The sequence below is a fragment of the Centruroides vittatus genome, unplaced genomic scaffold (genome assembly GCF_030686945.1).
Source record: "Centruroides vittatus isolate TY-2023 unplaced genomic scaffold, ASM3068694v2 contig_351, whole genome shotgun sequence".
NCBI classification, from domain to species: Eukaryota; Metazoa; Arthropoda; class Arachnida; order Scorpiones; family Buthidae; genus Centruroides; species Centruroides vittatus.
The window spans coordinates 874309-891047 of record NW_027122174.1 but is presented as its reverse complement, the minus strand read 5'-3'; the positions used below and the strand labels follow the sequence as shown (position 1 = coordinate 891047).

General features: G+C 32.4%; 1 protein-coding gene across 6 annotated transcripts in view; it reads right to left on the bottom strand.

Annotated features, from left to right (window-relative positions):
• The window catches only part of LOC136974593 (bromodomain-containing protein 3-like), a 129670-nt gene extending 117192 nt beyond the window's left edge, over positions 1-12478 (bottom strand). For 3 of the 6 annotated variants that reach the window (XM_067269520.1, XM_067269522.1, XM_067269518.1), the window contains exon 1: positions 12016-12477. In XM_067269520.1, coding sequence (XP_067125621.1) covers positions 12016-12080 — 65 coding nt within the window. In that variant the 5' untranslated portion in view covers positions 12081-12477. Of the gene's footprint in view, positions 1-12015 lie in introns of all 6 variants that reach the window. The other 3 variants (XM_067269517.1, XM_067269516.1, XM_067269519.1) reach the window with 3 other exon arrangements.
• Positions 12479-16739: the final 4261 nt, after the last annotated feature.

Here is a 16739-nt window from a genome sequence, read left to right as displayed (position 1 = left end):
TCAAAAATGATCACCAGCTAGTACTGAAGAAAAACACGATCTTCGTTTTGACCCCTATCTCCAGTTCTACAAAAATGGATCATTTTTGAGAGTTGAAATTTTAATCAGTTCATTCTTGAGTGATGATGAGTCATCCTAGAAAATTTAATCAAGATCGACAACTCATTCTAGAGTTATAATGTTGACAAGGAATGCATGAAGTCAAGTATTAGTCGTCACTTCATTCTGACAAATATATTTTATTTTGTTTGTACAAAATAAAGAAATAATTTTTAACGATACAATAGCCACAATTATCATTATAAAAATTTTCATTAGACTTAACATCGACAAAAATTCAACACAAAGCGGCACGCAATGGAAAAAAATTTAAACATGGGATATATTAATATACTATATTAATAATGTATTTTTTCGTACATAATCAGTTATCCAAAAAATCGATTTTTCGAACAACCCCAGTCCCCAATTGATTCGGATAATCAACGCTCTACTGCAGTGTTTCCCAACCTTTTTCATGCTATGCCCCACCTAAGTCTTTCTAAAATTCTTATGCCCCCCTAACATATACACTTAATTGCCACACTGTTTTGTCGTAACCACGATAAAACCCGATCCTTTCATCAAAGTCTCTTGCACTTTCCAGCTGTTGCCAAACGCGACCTGGAACACAACAACTCATGTCTGTCCATCTCAAGGTCTGGGGAAGGAATGTCCTTTCTCCTCTTTCACCAGCATCAGGGCTTCATTCATCTCTTTGTTCTCAGTGGTTCCCAGAATTGTTAATCCCACCCCAAGGGAAAAGCGTTATAAAGAAAAGTTCTAGAAGGAAAGGGAACAAAGAACAAAGAAAACTAAAACTAACTTAAATCAATATTTACAATAAATATAGCGTACTGCAACTATAGGTTAACGTAAACTCTGGACGAGTCCATTTTCGAAATGCCCCCCTTAAAAGTCGAATTGCCCCACATTGGGAAACACTGCTCTACTGTATTTATACTGTATTTGTAATGATTCTAAGACTTACATACACAATAATAAAATATCTATTTATTTCATACTAAAATTTTGATACATAAAATCTGACCAGAGCATCAATTTCATGCTTTCACTACTGTCATCAGTTAAGGTTACCAAATTTGGACTAGCTGCAACTGTTAACAGCTATTTAATTTGCAAGCAAAAATATTATTATTAAATAATTCAGTATGACCAAAAGCTTTACATATTACTTGAATTTGCTTATTAAATCATATAAAAAAAGCTTTTTCTTCATACTAAATCATTTGAGAACTCAAAGAACTTCCAGACACACTGTAAATTAGACTTACTTCTACCCCGAATCGAACAGTGCTAATATTTCTTCTCTATCTTTCTTTCCTCACTAACGTCTTGCCATTGAATAACTTGTCTGTTCACCTGAAGAACCAGAGGTTCGAAAACGTTAGTGAGGAAAGAAAGATAGAGAAGAAATATTAGCACTGTTCGGTTCGGGGTAGAAGTAAGTCATTTGAGAACTGACAAATTCTTGTAAATTTACCAATTATGAATACAGTAGAGCATCGATTATCTGACTCAATTGGGGACCGAGGTTGGTCGGATAACCGAAAAGTATGAAAAAATACATTATTAGTATAGTGTATTAGGCCTGGTTTAAATACTAGCCTCCCTTTCATGGTTGAGCCAGTGCTGCCAGCTAAAACATGCAAAAATTTAACAAAAATAATATTAAAGTAGCCAAGACATAACCAAATATTGTAGCGCCACACCACTAGCAGATATTTGAATTTGCCGACTAGAACACGGTCGGTTAATCGGGGGTCAAATAAGCGATGCTCTACTGTACTTTTATGCAACTGACTGTCGGCAATATCTGATTGTATTATTGAATTACTCTGTCTTCTGATGTTAAACTGGTATATTTAAAGTAAATTTTTAACAATATCACATAAAGGTGCAAGTACTTTTGACAACAAACGATTCCATCATCTTCAGGCATAGCTCTTCAAAATTAGAATGATTTTTCTAGATGGTTAAGCAACTAGAATTAACATAAGTGTAATTAATTTGTTTATTTCAGATTGTATTATCTCAGTTGGCTTTTGTGATATTTTTATACAAGTCTACAGTTTAAACCCTTCACTTATCAATTACCTTCTCTATCTATTAAGAATTAAAAATCCTTAATAACAAATTAACATAAGAGAGATTCTGAATATTGATCTTTGAATTACTTTTAGATTCAATTCAACTACATTAGAAAGAAAAACCCAAAACAAATTGTTAAAGAAGTTATTTAATTTGATTACGTGCTTTCTGGGATTTTACCATCTCATTTTCAGTACTACTACCACCTTCAAAATTATGACAATTCAAATAGAAAAACTATAGATGTTTATAAATTTTTGAATTCTTTTGAAACTTTTGGGATTCAAAAGTTTCTTAGCACACACAGTTGTTCTATTCAAATTGTCATAACTTTTGAAGGTAGTTGTTCTGAAGACAGGATAATAAAATCTAGAAAAGCACTTAATCAAATTAAATATTCTTTAATAATTCTACATATTTTCCTTTCTAATATATACTCATTGAGTCATGCATTCCTGTTCCATGTTTAAATCACACTACTGAGTTACTCACAGACTAGTCAAACATTTATCAGTTGTGAACAACTGATAACTACATGTAATGTTCAAGCCTCCTCCAGACTTGCTTCAGGAAAGTGCATCAAAAATGTTTCACTAAAATGAGATCAACTTATCGGGCTTTAATGATATATGTATGTTATATTTATATAATCAATATGGATCTCAAGAAAAATTATTGAAACTATCAGTTCCTAGCTAAACAAGTTTGTGAAAGACTGATCTATGATGAATAATTAAAAGCTGGTGTTTTAAATTGTAAAGACTATAATTAAATATTTTTAGCTTTACTGCTTTACTAGAACTTTATAAGGTTATCACAATAATAATAATATTTTTCAATAATATAATTATTTAAATCAGTTTCTCAACTTTCATTAGGCAATATAACACATTTAATCTATAAATATATGGTCAAACTTCCACATTACAAACTTCATATAGCAAATTTCTCCTTATAACAAATTTATGCATTGTACACTGTTCTTTCAACTAAAGATGTATGTAAAATTGCTTCTAAACAATGAAGTTAAATTTCTATATAACAAATTTTTTTAATTTGTAAGGACCATTGATCATTAAAAAGTAAATCACTCCATTTGGGTCAAGTTTGAATTTAGGTTCAATTTTGGGTATCAATCTGTAAACCCTTTGTGAAACTGTGGCCCAGTGTGAGAAATACTGGTTGTTAGCTTTTAAAACCATCATGCAATCTGCCCAAAACATGGCTACTGGTTGTAAAGAAAAGAGAGAGCAATTAGACCCAAATGCCATCAGACAGATGAAAGATTTACAATTAACCAATGTCCAAAATGTTAGGTGATAATTTTGACAACTGTCAGACTAATTTTTGAGGTTAGTGAGATTTTATTTTATGAAGAGAAAACATTTTTTAATGTGCAACAAATAATTACATTTTTTTGTGAAAATGTAATTAAACTAAGTTGTAAGTATTTTAATACATAAATGTAAACTCACCTAAAATTAAAATTAAATTTATATTACATTATTACTGTATATTATATTTATATTAATATAAACTATGCAAAATAACAAAAAATTACTTTAAAATAATACTTTATTTACCAAAAAGTGTAATTTTCCTACAGTGAATTTTTTTTCAGGATTTAGTGACTTCATGGAAATTTTACTGTATATTTAAATGTGTTATAGAATATATCATCTTATACTGCAAAATTGTAATCAAAGCCATGGAAGGAAACCTGAATATCTCCAAAACATGGTTAATCAGAGAGAAATTTCTGAAGCTAAAATATGGTATAGTCACCAAATTTAGCATAGCATCACTAAATACCAATGTATGAAAAATTAGGATGATAATCAGCTTCAATAAGCTGTTCCACCAATTGTCTCTTGATCCTGATAACCAACAGAAGCAACTGGATCAAGCATCTCATAGACACTCATTAGCATCTTAATTTTGTTGTATGCATGGCATCAGCTTTGAAGATTTTTTCCATTTCATTATGATAAATATGAATAAACCAGCAGGTAAGGCCCTGGTGTTGCCCGGGCAATAAATAAAAACAAACATTAAAGTTATTTCGCACTTCTAACCTTTCTATTATAGTATAAATCGAATACTATTATATTATAGTATTTGATTTATACTTACAAAGGTTATATTAAGAGTTTATCACACCAGTGCCCACTCTAACACATTTTAAAAATTCTTTTAAATTATGTACTATAGAGTGATAAAGAATTTTTAAAACATGTTAGACTGGTCACTCTGTGTGATAAACACTTACATAAGATAACCATTGAAGTTATATAAATCAAATACTATAATATAGCAAACAGTAAAATAAAAACCATATAAACAATTTGGTTATTTCAGCCTACCGTTATCATGATCCAAGTTTATCACAATACTCAGAAGGTATGAAATGGCACACTTTCATTGATCAAGCAGACACCAATTGAAAATATATTTTAAATCTCTTAAGATTATTTTTTCCAAATGTTAACTCTAAGAAATTGTGCCATTCACATCCACATTCACATTCACAAGGTAATCTGTCAACCAATCAGATTTGGCAAAAAACAGAACAAATATTAAAACTTGACACCCTCAAAACCACTTAAATCATATTTTGTGTTGGCCAGTAACCTTATATTATGTAATTTTCCTATTCGAATGCCACCATACCGCTGGTCCAATAGAAAGAAGGAACTGTTGCAGAAGGGAGTCAAAGTTAACTTGACCGAAAGTAGTCATTGACCTCCTCCCAGAAGAATGGTCAATGACTACTCATTAATACCAGTTTACTATCAATATTTAAAAACTAATCCGTGTTGGATGGGTTGTGATGGCCCCATATGTGATCAAAGTTACTAACCTTAACATCTGAAAGACTTCATATGACTTGCTTAAATAAAAATAATCTTGTAAAAATGCTAGAATAATCGCTTTTATGTGATAATAAATTTTTAAAAATTTTGGCAACAGATTGTATAAAGTATGCAAGAAGTGTGTTCTAATAACTATTGCATTTATGAAAAAATTATTGGGCTGCAATTTGAAAAAATTGTAGACCTATATTTTCCCATTGTCTTCCCTTATCTATCTGTCCTTCTTTAATTTCAAGAAAGGTGTTAGATAGATGAAAGTCGAGACCAAATGTGGGAAGCCAAGGTCAGGGGGCCCAGATTAACTATATACAAACTTCTGGTTCAGAATGGAAGTAATGTTACTTTCATTCAAAATTTCCCCCAAACAGGGTTAGATATATCACTGACACAACTCTATTGTTAACAGGAAAAGTATGATGTACAGGGGCAAGACCACCACGAAAAAAGTGAGAACATTGTGATGAAAAGTTGTAGCCCAGCATTATGACGATGTCGCAATAAATAATTGCGTATTATAATTAGTTTGGTTTATTTGGTTACAGCAACACATGTGGGCAATCCGCCAAGAAGGATGCATCTTGGAAAAACATTTATGTAAAGTTGGCTCCAATTGAAATGTTACTAACATGAAGAAAACTCCACTTGGCCAGTCTGTTGGCCATGCACAAACCCACAACAAACTAACAGTGTTTGGTGGTTTTAGTCACTTGGTTACTGGAGGATACTTATTGGGGTGCAATTTGAAAAACTATAGAGCTATAAATTCCTAGTTGTCTGCCATCTGTCCTTCCTTAATCTTAAGAACAGAGTTAGATAGATGAAAGTTGAGACCAGACAAGGAAACTATAAAAGGACCAGATTACCTTTATATGAACTTCCAATTTGTACCATAAGACATGTTATTTCAATACAAAAATTTTCTCCCGAACAGAGTTACACACATAATCGGCATGACTTGCTAACAGGAAAAGTATAATGTATTGGAGCAAAGCACCAGTCCACTCCATGCAGACAAGTGCTATGTGCTATCTGTTGCAGTAATGATATAATGGCACATCTATTTTGCATTGTATCATTGTCACAGTAATTAAGAAAATACAGTAGAGAGTCGTTAATCCAAATAAATTGGGGACTGGGGTTGTTTGGATTAGTGATTTGTTCAGATAACCGATTATGTACAAAAAATATATTAACCTGTCCGATGTTCAAATTTTTCTCCGTTGCGTGTTGCTTCGTGTTGAATTTTCGTCGATTTTAAGCCTAACGAAAATTTTTATAATAATAATAATCGAGGCTACTGTATCGTTAAAAATTATTCCTTTATTTTGTACAAACAAAATAAATATATTGAAAAATATAAAAACATGAAAATTATACTTTAGAAGTAAATCTAGTATCAAAAACATTTGATTCGGCACGATACAGTCTGACTGAAAATCATTCGGATAACCGGGGTTCGGATTAACGACCCTCTACTGTATAATATATATATTTTTAAATTATATCCTTTTTTGTAAGAATTATATTTAGTTATTTTGTTTACTTTTTTGCCAATCAGTAGTGCTATGTCCAACTCAGAAAATCAAATGTAAATAAAAATTGATTGATATATAAAAATGCAATCAATAGTTTGGAGCAGGATGTATGACATGATCTAAGTCAGAAGTATTTGAATGTAACTACTGAGTTTCATAACAATTGGTCAAACAGGCTAGGAGTGTATAGCATACAAACAAACACCCTCATTTATATATAGGAGGTGTGTTCAAAAAATATGCGGACTGTTTGAATTGGACGACTCCAGTTGGTTCCAGGGAAATCCACTTGGTGTCACTAGGTTTGTACAGATTGTCTGGTGATAAAGCCGTTTCCTGATTACAGATATCTTTATTTGTTGATTAGCTACGCGGTTTTTAGTAAAGTGCGATTTTTTCGTTTGTCGGATTTCAGAATGAATGACCTGAAGGAGCAACGACTTTCTGTGAAATTTTGTGTTAAACTTGGAAAATTTGCAACTGAAACATTTGCTATGCTCAACACGGCTTATGGTGATGTTGATATGAAGTGTATGGCATGTTTCAAGTGGCATGAACGTTTTAAGGGTGGTCAACAGTTGATTGAAGATGATGGGCATCCTGGATGTCCTTCCATGTCAACTGATGACCCACACGTCGACAAAATCAACACCCTGGTGCAGGCAAATCAATGTCTGACCATCAGGGAGCTTGCTGAAAAGTGTGGGATATCAGTTGGATCTTGTTACAAAATTTTGACAGAAAAATTAAAGATGCACGCATTGTTGCGAAATCTGTGCCACGCCTGATGACGAACTAAAAAGCCAATCGTGTCCAAGGTTTGTCAGGAACTGCTTGATCGTTCAGAAAAAGATGAAAACTTCTTGTCAAGGATCATAACAGGTGATGAATCGTGGGTTTACGGTTATGACATTGAAACGAAGGTCCAATCGTCCCAGTGGATGGGTGAAACGTCCCCCAGACCCAAAAAAGCTCGCCAAGTTCGATCCAATATCAAGGTGATGCTGACAGTTTTCTCTGATGCTAAGGGTGTTGTTCACCACAAGTACCTTCCCCAAGGCTCCACAGTGAACCAGACTTACTACATCGAAGTTCTGAAACGTCTGAGGGACACCATCCGTTGCAAAAGGCCAGAAATGTGGAGGAGTGACGACTAGTTTCTCCATCACAACAATGCTTTCCAGCCCATTCAGCCCTCAGAACTTGTGAGTTTTTGGCAAAACACTTGATCACTGTTCTTCCCCATTCCCCTATTCACTTGACCTTGCTCCTTGTGACTTTTTCTTGTTCCCCAAACTCAAAAGACCCTTGAAAGGAAAAAGATTTGAGACAATTCCCAAGATTAAGGCAAATGCGACGAAGGCGCTGAAGGACATTACAATAGAAGCACACCATGACTGTTTCAACAAGTGGAAACACCATTGGGGAAGTGTGTGTGTGTTGGGAAGGACAGTACTTTGAGGGGGACTCAGACATGTAAATTCTACATAAGTACCTTTTGTTTTATGACGTCAGTCCGCATATTTTTTCAACAGACCTTGTATAGATAAAATGATCGGTGAAGACTATTCATTATTTCTAATAATTTTTTCTATTAAAAATGATGAACTAATAACAATAATTTTTATATCGTTATTAAAAAATTGTAATTTTTTCATTTTGTTTTATTAGTTTCAGCATTAATATACATATATTACATTATTAAAATGTAAGATTCTTTCATGTTTTTGTATATATGAAAATAAGGTGCATCTTAGATTCAATACATCATAATTAGTAATCTAGTGCCATGCATCGTATTTTTCTGTCACTATTTCCATTGCATCATTTTAATTTTATTAGACCAATATTCATAATAGAAAATATTTAAGAGGTCAACTTAGCTCACTCATTAGTATATTACAGTAATGTTGTAAGTACTTGGATGAAAGTTCTAGAGAAAAATGTGCAGCACTCTTTCAAGAAATGGAATTTCCAATGCTTTAAACAGCAGTGAATAAGAGTGCATGTTAGAAGATGTGAACATCAAATAAAGTGTTTGTTAAGCATAGCTTTAGCACTGAAGGTATTTGGTTTTAGTTTACTAAAATTAAGGAACATGATTGAAATATTACTGTTGATTCAGAAGAGCCTGAAGCCCAGTGCAAGCTAGTCAATATCGAAGCAAAATAGTTGGATGCGACATCAAATGAAATTTGTTCAACTGGCATAGAATCAACCATTGACTCTTCATCACTTTGTCATACTCTTTGATACAAAGTAGGCAGGCCCTTTGACAACTCTCAGGTCCAAGAAGCTAGATTTTTCCAGCAACAATCAGGAGATTCATTTGCACATTTGAAAGTTTGCAAGAAAGGAATGAGCTGTAAACCACAAACAAGTCTTGCAAGTGTTTGTATTTTAATCCTTGTCTCGTTTTAGCAATTGGTCAAACAGGCTAGGAGCTATTTCGCTATTCTGGGATTATGAAACACAAAATTCTTTTTATAGAATTTTCATAGATGTAAAAATATAAATTATTTCATACAACTTTCTCTAGTAAATACTATAGAACAATTATGAACCTGAAGCAGATCTCTGTAGAAAATCGAAAATGTTTGTTTATTTAGTTGAATTTGTATCTTACCAGAAACTTAAAGGTTTAGAAGCGAAAAATGTAAATTATTTCATTGACTTATTGAAATTATAAAAGTTATGTTCATATCATGACAATGAATCTATTCTCTATTAAGTCCCCATTTTTCTTTATTAAATTTCTGCTAAATAGGCAACAAATGGAAGCAGCTAAAGCTAACTTTAACAAATCATTGTTTCTGATTTTAGCCATTTTACAAATTACTGAGCAATAAGCTCAGAGGAGTAGATGAAATGTCAAAGCCAAACAATTAACAGATTAAATCAGGCTACATTACTGCTACTACTACTAACAATTATTAAATACCAGAGTAATTTGGCACTAGAGGTAAGTGTTAGGCACTATCTCTATTACTTGATATTTAATAATTATTAGTAATGGTAATGCAACCCAATTTTATCTGGTAATAGTTTGACTTTGATATGATCATCAGGCTTTAATATGTTTATATATGTGGAGGAAATGTTTATTGGTTTTTAGAACTATATCATAAGGGATAACATAGCCAAATTGTCAAAGGAAGACAGTCACACGACCATAAAAATTGACTCCGATGGCATATCGAAAGTAGCATCAACTATTTTGCTCCAGATTGAACATGGTAAGTGAAGAGGTTTCAGACTTCAATACTTTGGAAAAGAAAAATATATTTAACTTACTTTATGTACAATAAATACAAAACAGTCTATTGACTTTGTTTTGTATTTGTTGTCTTTTTTCTTCCAAAAAAAAAAAATTCTTGAACAAACATGCAGAAATGAAGGTGTGTTTTAGATTTGAATTAATAATAATGTTAGTATGTGTGTGCATGCACACTTTTAATATTCATTGTAAAACACTTGAAAGAGAATCACAAAGAAAATTGGTTGAAACATGCCAATTTTAAAAAATAAGCATGTATGATAAAATAATACATACAAGTCAAATTATTATTATTATTTAGTACTTACTATTGAGAATTTTTACTTTGGATATGTAAAGCAATTATTTTACACAAAATTTTCTCAAGCGTTATCTTTACATACATTCTCAAAATGCTTGCTTTATTGAAGCTAATTAATATTGTTTGAAAGATTTTTTTTCAGTTGCCAGTTGCCAGTTGAATAAATTTGATCCTAAACATTGTGATGAATGTAATATATGTACTTGGGTTTATATTGTATATAAATTTAACATCAGAAAGATTTATATCTATTCCAGAAATTATTGTATTTTCAAGTATTTACATCATTGTTTAGAACAAAAACTATTATGTCTCCTAAACTAATAAAAAAAATCTTGTGAATCAGCAATTAAAATATAAAGAGTTCTGTTTTTGGATAAAAAATCTCATTTTAATTCATAACCTTTCAAATTTCAACAACTTTAAAATATCTGTATTTAAACAGAGACATCTTAGATGCTATCCATTATTCTTATATCTTATCCATTTTACCAACTTTTAATACATATTTTAAGATTTTTGTTACATATTAATAACTAGTAACAAAGTATAGGCTGCAAATAAACAAATTATATCATTATTTGCACACAATAATATATTTAATACATGCCTTAGAATTAATTAGCTCTAAACTAAATGTAAAATTCATCAATACCATCAATTTAATGAATGTATATATATTTCAGCAAATAAGACAACTATTTTCACTAAAACAGTAAAAAATTAAATTTATTCTAATAAATACACACAGTTAAAAATAACTTAATGTAAAATTTATTAACGTACGAAGGAGTATTAGGAACCAAAACATTCGAGAGTAACGCCAGACACTAAAATTAACCAAATTCCAAATTTTTTATAATTCGAAGCATCTTTTTAATCCAAATATCGGCCGGAAACGTAACTACCGGCAGCAAGACGACCGTATTTCGTTACGCGTACGCGTAATAGAACAACAAAATGGCACAATGTCGAATTACAGGTATAACGTATTACAAAACCCATTAAAGCAGTTATGTAATATTTTAAAATTAAAGCAAATTTGCATATAAAATAACTAAATCATAGGGTATAAAATGGACCTAAATTCAACTCCACCACTCAATTTCACGAAAAGTACGAATTATATTTTAAAATTCAAGCCCATTGTTAACAATAGGACAAATTGTCAAAGTGAACTTTAAAATCGAGAAAAAAAACATGGAGGGAGAAGGTGAAAAATTCATGGAATTTTTCGAATTGGAACGTCTTTCGATTAAATTCGAAGGTTATTTAAAAAATATTAAGTTACTTAATACAACGTAACTGCTTATAAAATGACGTTACGAAGGTAAAAACAGCGAAGGGTTAATGCAGTAAATTGGGAGAAGGATCTGGACAAGCTTTAGCAAATAGTGGGAATTTGCATTAAAATACAAGACGATTTAGTTTATATATTAAGAAAAGGAATGTATGGTTACGGGGCGGATAGATTTGGATAGGGTTAGAGAAGCTACGAACGAAGCAGAAGTGGAATAAAAATTCAAACTAGCGAGCAACGTCACGTCGTTGTATAGCCTATCCGTGCAACATAAGAGAAAAACATGGCGGGCGAAGTAACAACAATGTTCGACATCACTCGCACAAACGGACGTGGAAGGCGTAAATTGCTCTCTATATAGAAAATGATATGTCGTATCGATACGAAAATCGTTTGGAATTTATTTTATTAACATTTTAGTGTTGGTTAATCTGTTTTTTCCAATTATTGATGGGCATTTACCGCGGACATCCATTATGGCTACCGTCGTCACAACAGACGTCCAGGAAACTCTCTGGGGCGAAACACCGTCTGTGTCAAAATAAAGTATGTCAAAACCGAAAATAAATTGAAAATACCCTTTTGAGATGTTATGTGTCGCTTGTTGGTATCCTTGCAATGCCGGATGGTTCTTGCTTTCCATGATTTACCTCGATTCGAGACGTTCTAGACAAAGCCTGCCTTAAACACAGACATAGGAAACGAAGCTTCGTTTCACTTCCATACAGCGTTGGCACGGTGCTCCCTCATTGGCCGCGCCCGGTCACATGACCCCAGTCATTTATTGCCTCCGCTCTTCGAAATATGCTTTTTTATTCTATATTTTCGCGTTCGGACTTTAGAAAATTGTCCTTTTTATTTAAATTTCTCCCTTATAGTCCGTTAGCGCGATTAAAAATGTCGAGATACGGTTGTGTTGGGGGTACGAAAAAAATTATTGTGGAGCCAAAATAAATCGGGAGATTAGGAACGATAGGCGTAAATATTTATTGGGATTATTATTAAGAAAAGCGAAGTTATTGGTTGCACAAAGAGAGTTGATAGTCCCAACCAGCTGGAAGCCCGTCTTCCCTTCCCGACAACCGCCACCCGCTACGCATCGCTCTGCGCATTCGGCAGAAACGCCTCTTCGCCATCTGCCGGTCGAAGAAAGTTTTTGTCTTTATTACTTTTATAATATTTTTGAAAAATTCAAAACTATGAAGATTTGTTCGGTTTATAAAAATACATCTGACTTTTTAAATAAAATTTTAACATATTTTTTCCATTAAGTTATTAACTTTTTATGTATTTTATTATTTTTTTTAAAGTATTTCTGATCTTTTGTCACGTTGTAAGAGCTTTTTAACTTTTATTTTCTCCGAATAAGTTTTTATTTTCTTTTAAAAATATAATTTTTGTAGTTAAATTTAGTACCCTATTTTCAAATTTTAAAGAATAGTTAAGATTTTCAATTAAATGTATGTTAAAACGAAATTTTTTAATACGGATTTGGAATCTTTTAACTTTATTAAAAATAAAAATAAAAAACTAATATTTAAAAACGCTAATAAATTTTTATACGCTATTCAATCGCAAAAACAATTATAATAAACTTGTCTCAATACACAAGAAATTTTCTCTAATTTTGAAGTTTCTCGGCGTAGCGCAACTTAATAAAAGATCTAATTTGTATACTAGTACTTTTTATATATTAACAGGACTTATTATACTGGAAATTATGGATGTAGATATTTAGTCTTACAGATCAAAAATAATGGCCAGGTGAACTAAATAAAAAACAGTATTTTTGATCTGTAAGACTAAATATCTACATCCATAATTTCCAGTATAATAAGTCCTGTTAATATATAAAAAGTACTAGTATACAAATTAAATTTAAATAATAGAAAGGACACAAAGGCGTAATAATTTAATAAAAGATCCTTTCACAGCGTCGCTGCGAACAAACTATGGATGGCACGAAAAGAAAAAGAATTAAACTAAAGAAAATTCGTAATTAGAGTTCATTTTTATATCTTTAATAATGAATAAATAGTTTTCATTAAGATAATTTTAATGGAATTTATTGTTTAAATGTGAATCGGCAGTTTATATAATGAAGTTCTTTAGATTTAAGACATCTTGATGAAAGTTGCTTTAATGTTGAACGATCTATCAAAAATCGCCGAAAATGATACATTGTGCCATCCTTAAATGAAGAATTTGCGTTAGTTAATATTTGTACGTAGTCTTTGGAAATCGAACTCGGACCATCTTATTGTCATCAATAAGACGAAAGATTTTTTGTCGCTGTTAGACGATTTATCAGTCAAACAATGATTTGTTTACATAAAACAGGCTTACTTAATTAGCAGAAATTTTAATTTATTTAAGTGAGAATTGAATTATAGTTAATAATGCCACGTTCAGAAAATTTATAACATTAAGTTCCGTAATAAATTAAGGAATCGAGGTTAATAGCTATTTTATACATCCTTACATGTGAGAAAACTATCAAAAATCATTTTAGTTAGCTTCAAAATGGCAGAGAAAGATGCGTAAAGTATTTATAAACACTTTTAAGCAATTAAATTAAATAAGTATGAAATTCATTTACACTTTTAATTCAAAAACTTAAAAATGTAAATTTTATTCATTTGACATATTCTATAAAAAATATCAATTTATGTTCGAAATTTTCGAATACAAATACAACTTTTTCTATAATATATTTTGGATTTCGAGTGAAAATATTGAAATTTATGAGATAATTCGACTGCAATTTTCAAATCGCAGACTTAACACATTTTCCATCGTCCCGTTGACTGTCTGTCCTTCCTTATTTTCGAGAACGGAGTTAGATAAATAAAAATCGAGACAGGTATGGAAAGTTCAGGAGCCGCAAGTCCCCGATGAATTATATACGAACTTCCGGTCGGAACCGGAAGATCGTATATAGTATTCATTATTAAGATGGTACTTAATAAGCTGCATAAGTATTAATCTAATCCAAGGCCGGGTTTATACAAAGGATTTTTTAAACTCCTGCTATCGTGTGGGCACTAAGACGGCCTTTTCAACAAGCTCAATATGGGTTCGGGCAGGCCCACGATCGGACGACCGTTTTCCATAGAGCGGTGGGCTGTCCAGTGGCGTAGCGAACATAACTGGCGCCCGACACTTTATTGGCGCCCCCTCCCCCTCCAGAAACACATATAGTTTGTCTCGGAGACCATTTTGGCGCCCCTATGCGAGTGGCACCCGGTGAATGACACACCCCGTTGCACCCCCCTGGCTACACCACTGGGGCTGTCATTGTAACCGCTCGGCCATCCGGCCGTCCGGTTTATGTACAGTACGCCACGAGTAACTGTAATGCTGGGAAGTTCCTGACGTATGTGAGCAGGAACGTATTAAATTTTTGTCAGTTGAATTACCCTTTAACTTGGTTTTACTTTCTCGATCGTCAACACTAAATTCCGGCTTTACTTCTATTGACGCAAAAGACTGGCACCAAATAAGCTGCAGCTTAGGGCTTCGTTCTATTCTCAAAAAGTTGTGTAGTGTTCATTATTATGTTATGAAAGACAGGGCCGTCGACAGCTCGCTTTCGACGGCCTTGGTGAAAGGGGAAAGACTTTCAGACACAATAATAAGTCTAAATCCGGTTCTGCTGTAATGAAATATACAGAGTTAGTTAAAGAGGGTGACAACGGGGATATTTAATCTGGATTCTTATACAAAGAGCGCATAAGTTTAATCTAGTATATAAGAAAGTAATGTAAATGAAAGTTTTTCTTGTAAATGGTGATTTTATTCATATATTTTAGTCTTTCAGAGAGGAGGGAGATCTTACATCGACGGATTGGATTAACGGAATGAGGCAACGCAACTCTTGGGCAATCTGCCAAGGGTGGGTACCTCCCGGGAAGACTCGCCACGAGAAATAGCCCGTATTTAGGTGATAGGCACGTGGATAAAAACCCGAAAAACCCCACGTAGCCACCCCACGTTGGTCAGGCTCGAACCCAGTGTTCACTAGTTTCATCCAATTGTGGGTCCCCCACACTGATGACTTACCAGGCCCTATCTCCTCTCTCTCATGCTCTGTCAGTATAGATTTATAAAACTTGTGAAATTTTAAAGACTCGAAACATTTTTTATTTTGTATAAAACATCCGTTCGAATCATTTTACAATATAAACAGGATGCTTTAACGTTATTAATTTTTGTCAATGGAATTTGTATTTATTTACATTTTAAAATAACATTTTTAAATTTATATTTATGGTTTACAGTAATTTAAATAGAAGTTCAAAATGTAGAACAAAAACACAAATTCAAATTTACGTTGTATTGATTTAAATTTGAAAATACTCGATGAAAATAATGAAAATTGTTTACACAAACTCGTGGCGAAGCTTGAATATTTGTGTAAATATACTGTAATTACTTGCCTTATAAATTCCATCGAGAAAGGTGAAAATATTATTATTAATTCACATAAATTTGTTATTTTTGTTTAATTTTTAAATGTAATTTAATAAAATGCGTATTGAAGTGCGGTATAATATGTAATTACAGTGTATGCAACCGTTTCTAAAGTTATCGAAAATTTAAGTCTTCGTATAGACGAAAATATACATTAAAAAATTAAGTTTTTAATCTAAATATTTTCCTAGGTAAGTTCAAAGGAATATTATTTGATCTACGGTGCGACAAAGTCACGCGACGCTGTTATTGCTTTTATGTTTACCTCATTACACTTCATTGTACTGTTTACAATACAACATAAAAGACATCGTAGGGAGGTACAGTACTGTACAACCACTATAAAAAGAGGGAAAGAAAGAAGGTTGGGGAAAGAACAAGATACCCTGAAGTGGGTGAAGTTAACAAAAGGGGGACAGAAAGCCACGTGTTAGTTGTTCGTGTCACATTGATTGATATAGATTAAACCGGGGAAAGAATGACAAATTTTATTACATGTCAGGTTTTAAAAGTACCAAAATAAAATGGATATATAGACATAAATACGTAGTTTATTAAAATATTTGTTTATATTCCATAAATAGTATATTAATAATTAAAAATAGAGTAATAATTCTTTGTTTGTTTGAGATATTCTAATACTTAAAATTCTAAAAAATAAATGTAATTTGACCGGAAATGTCGAATAATTTGTTTTAATTCAAGAAATAAACTGCGCCCACTAATGGCAAAATGGGTAAAGCCCACAGAACATTTTCGCAGAGTCGTCGAGATGGGGGAGATGAGAAATTTACCTCGCACCGGAAGAAAACAGGATCCATAGTGGCTC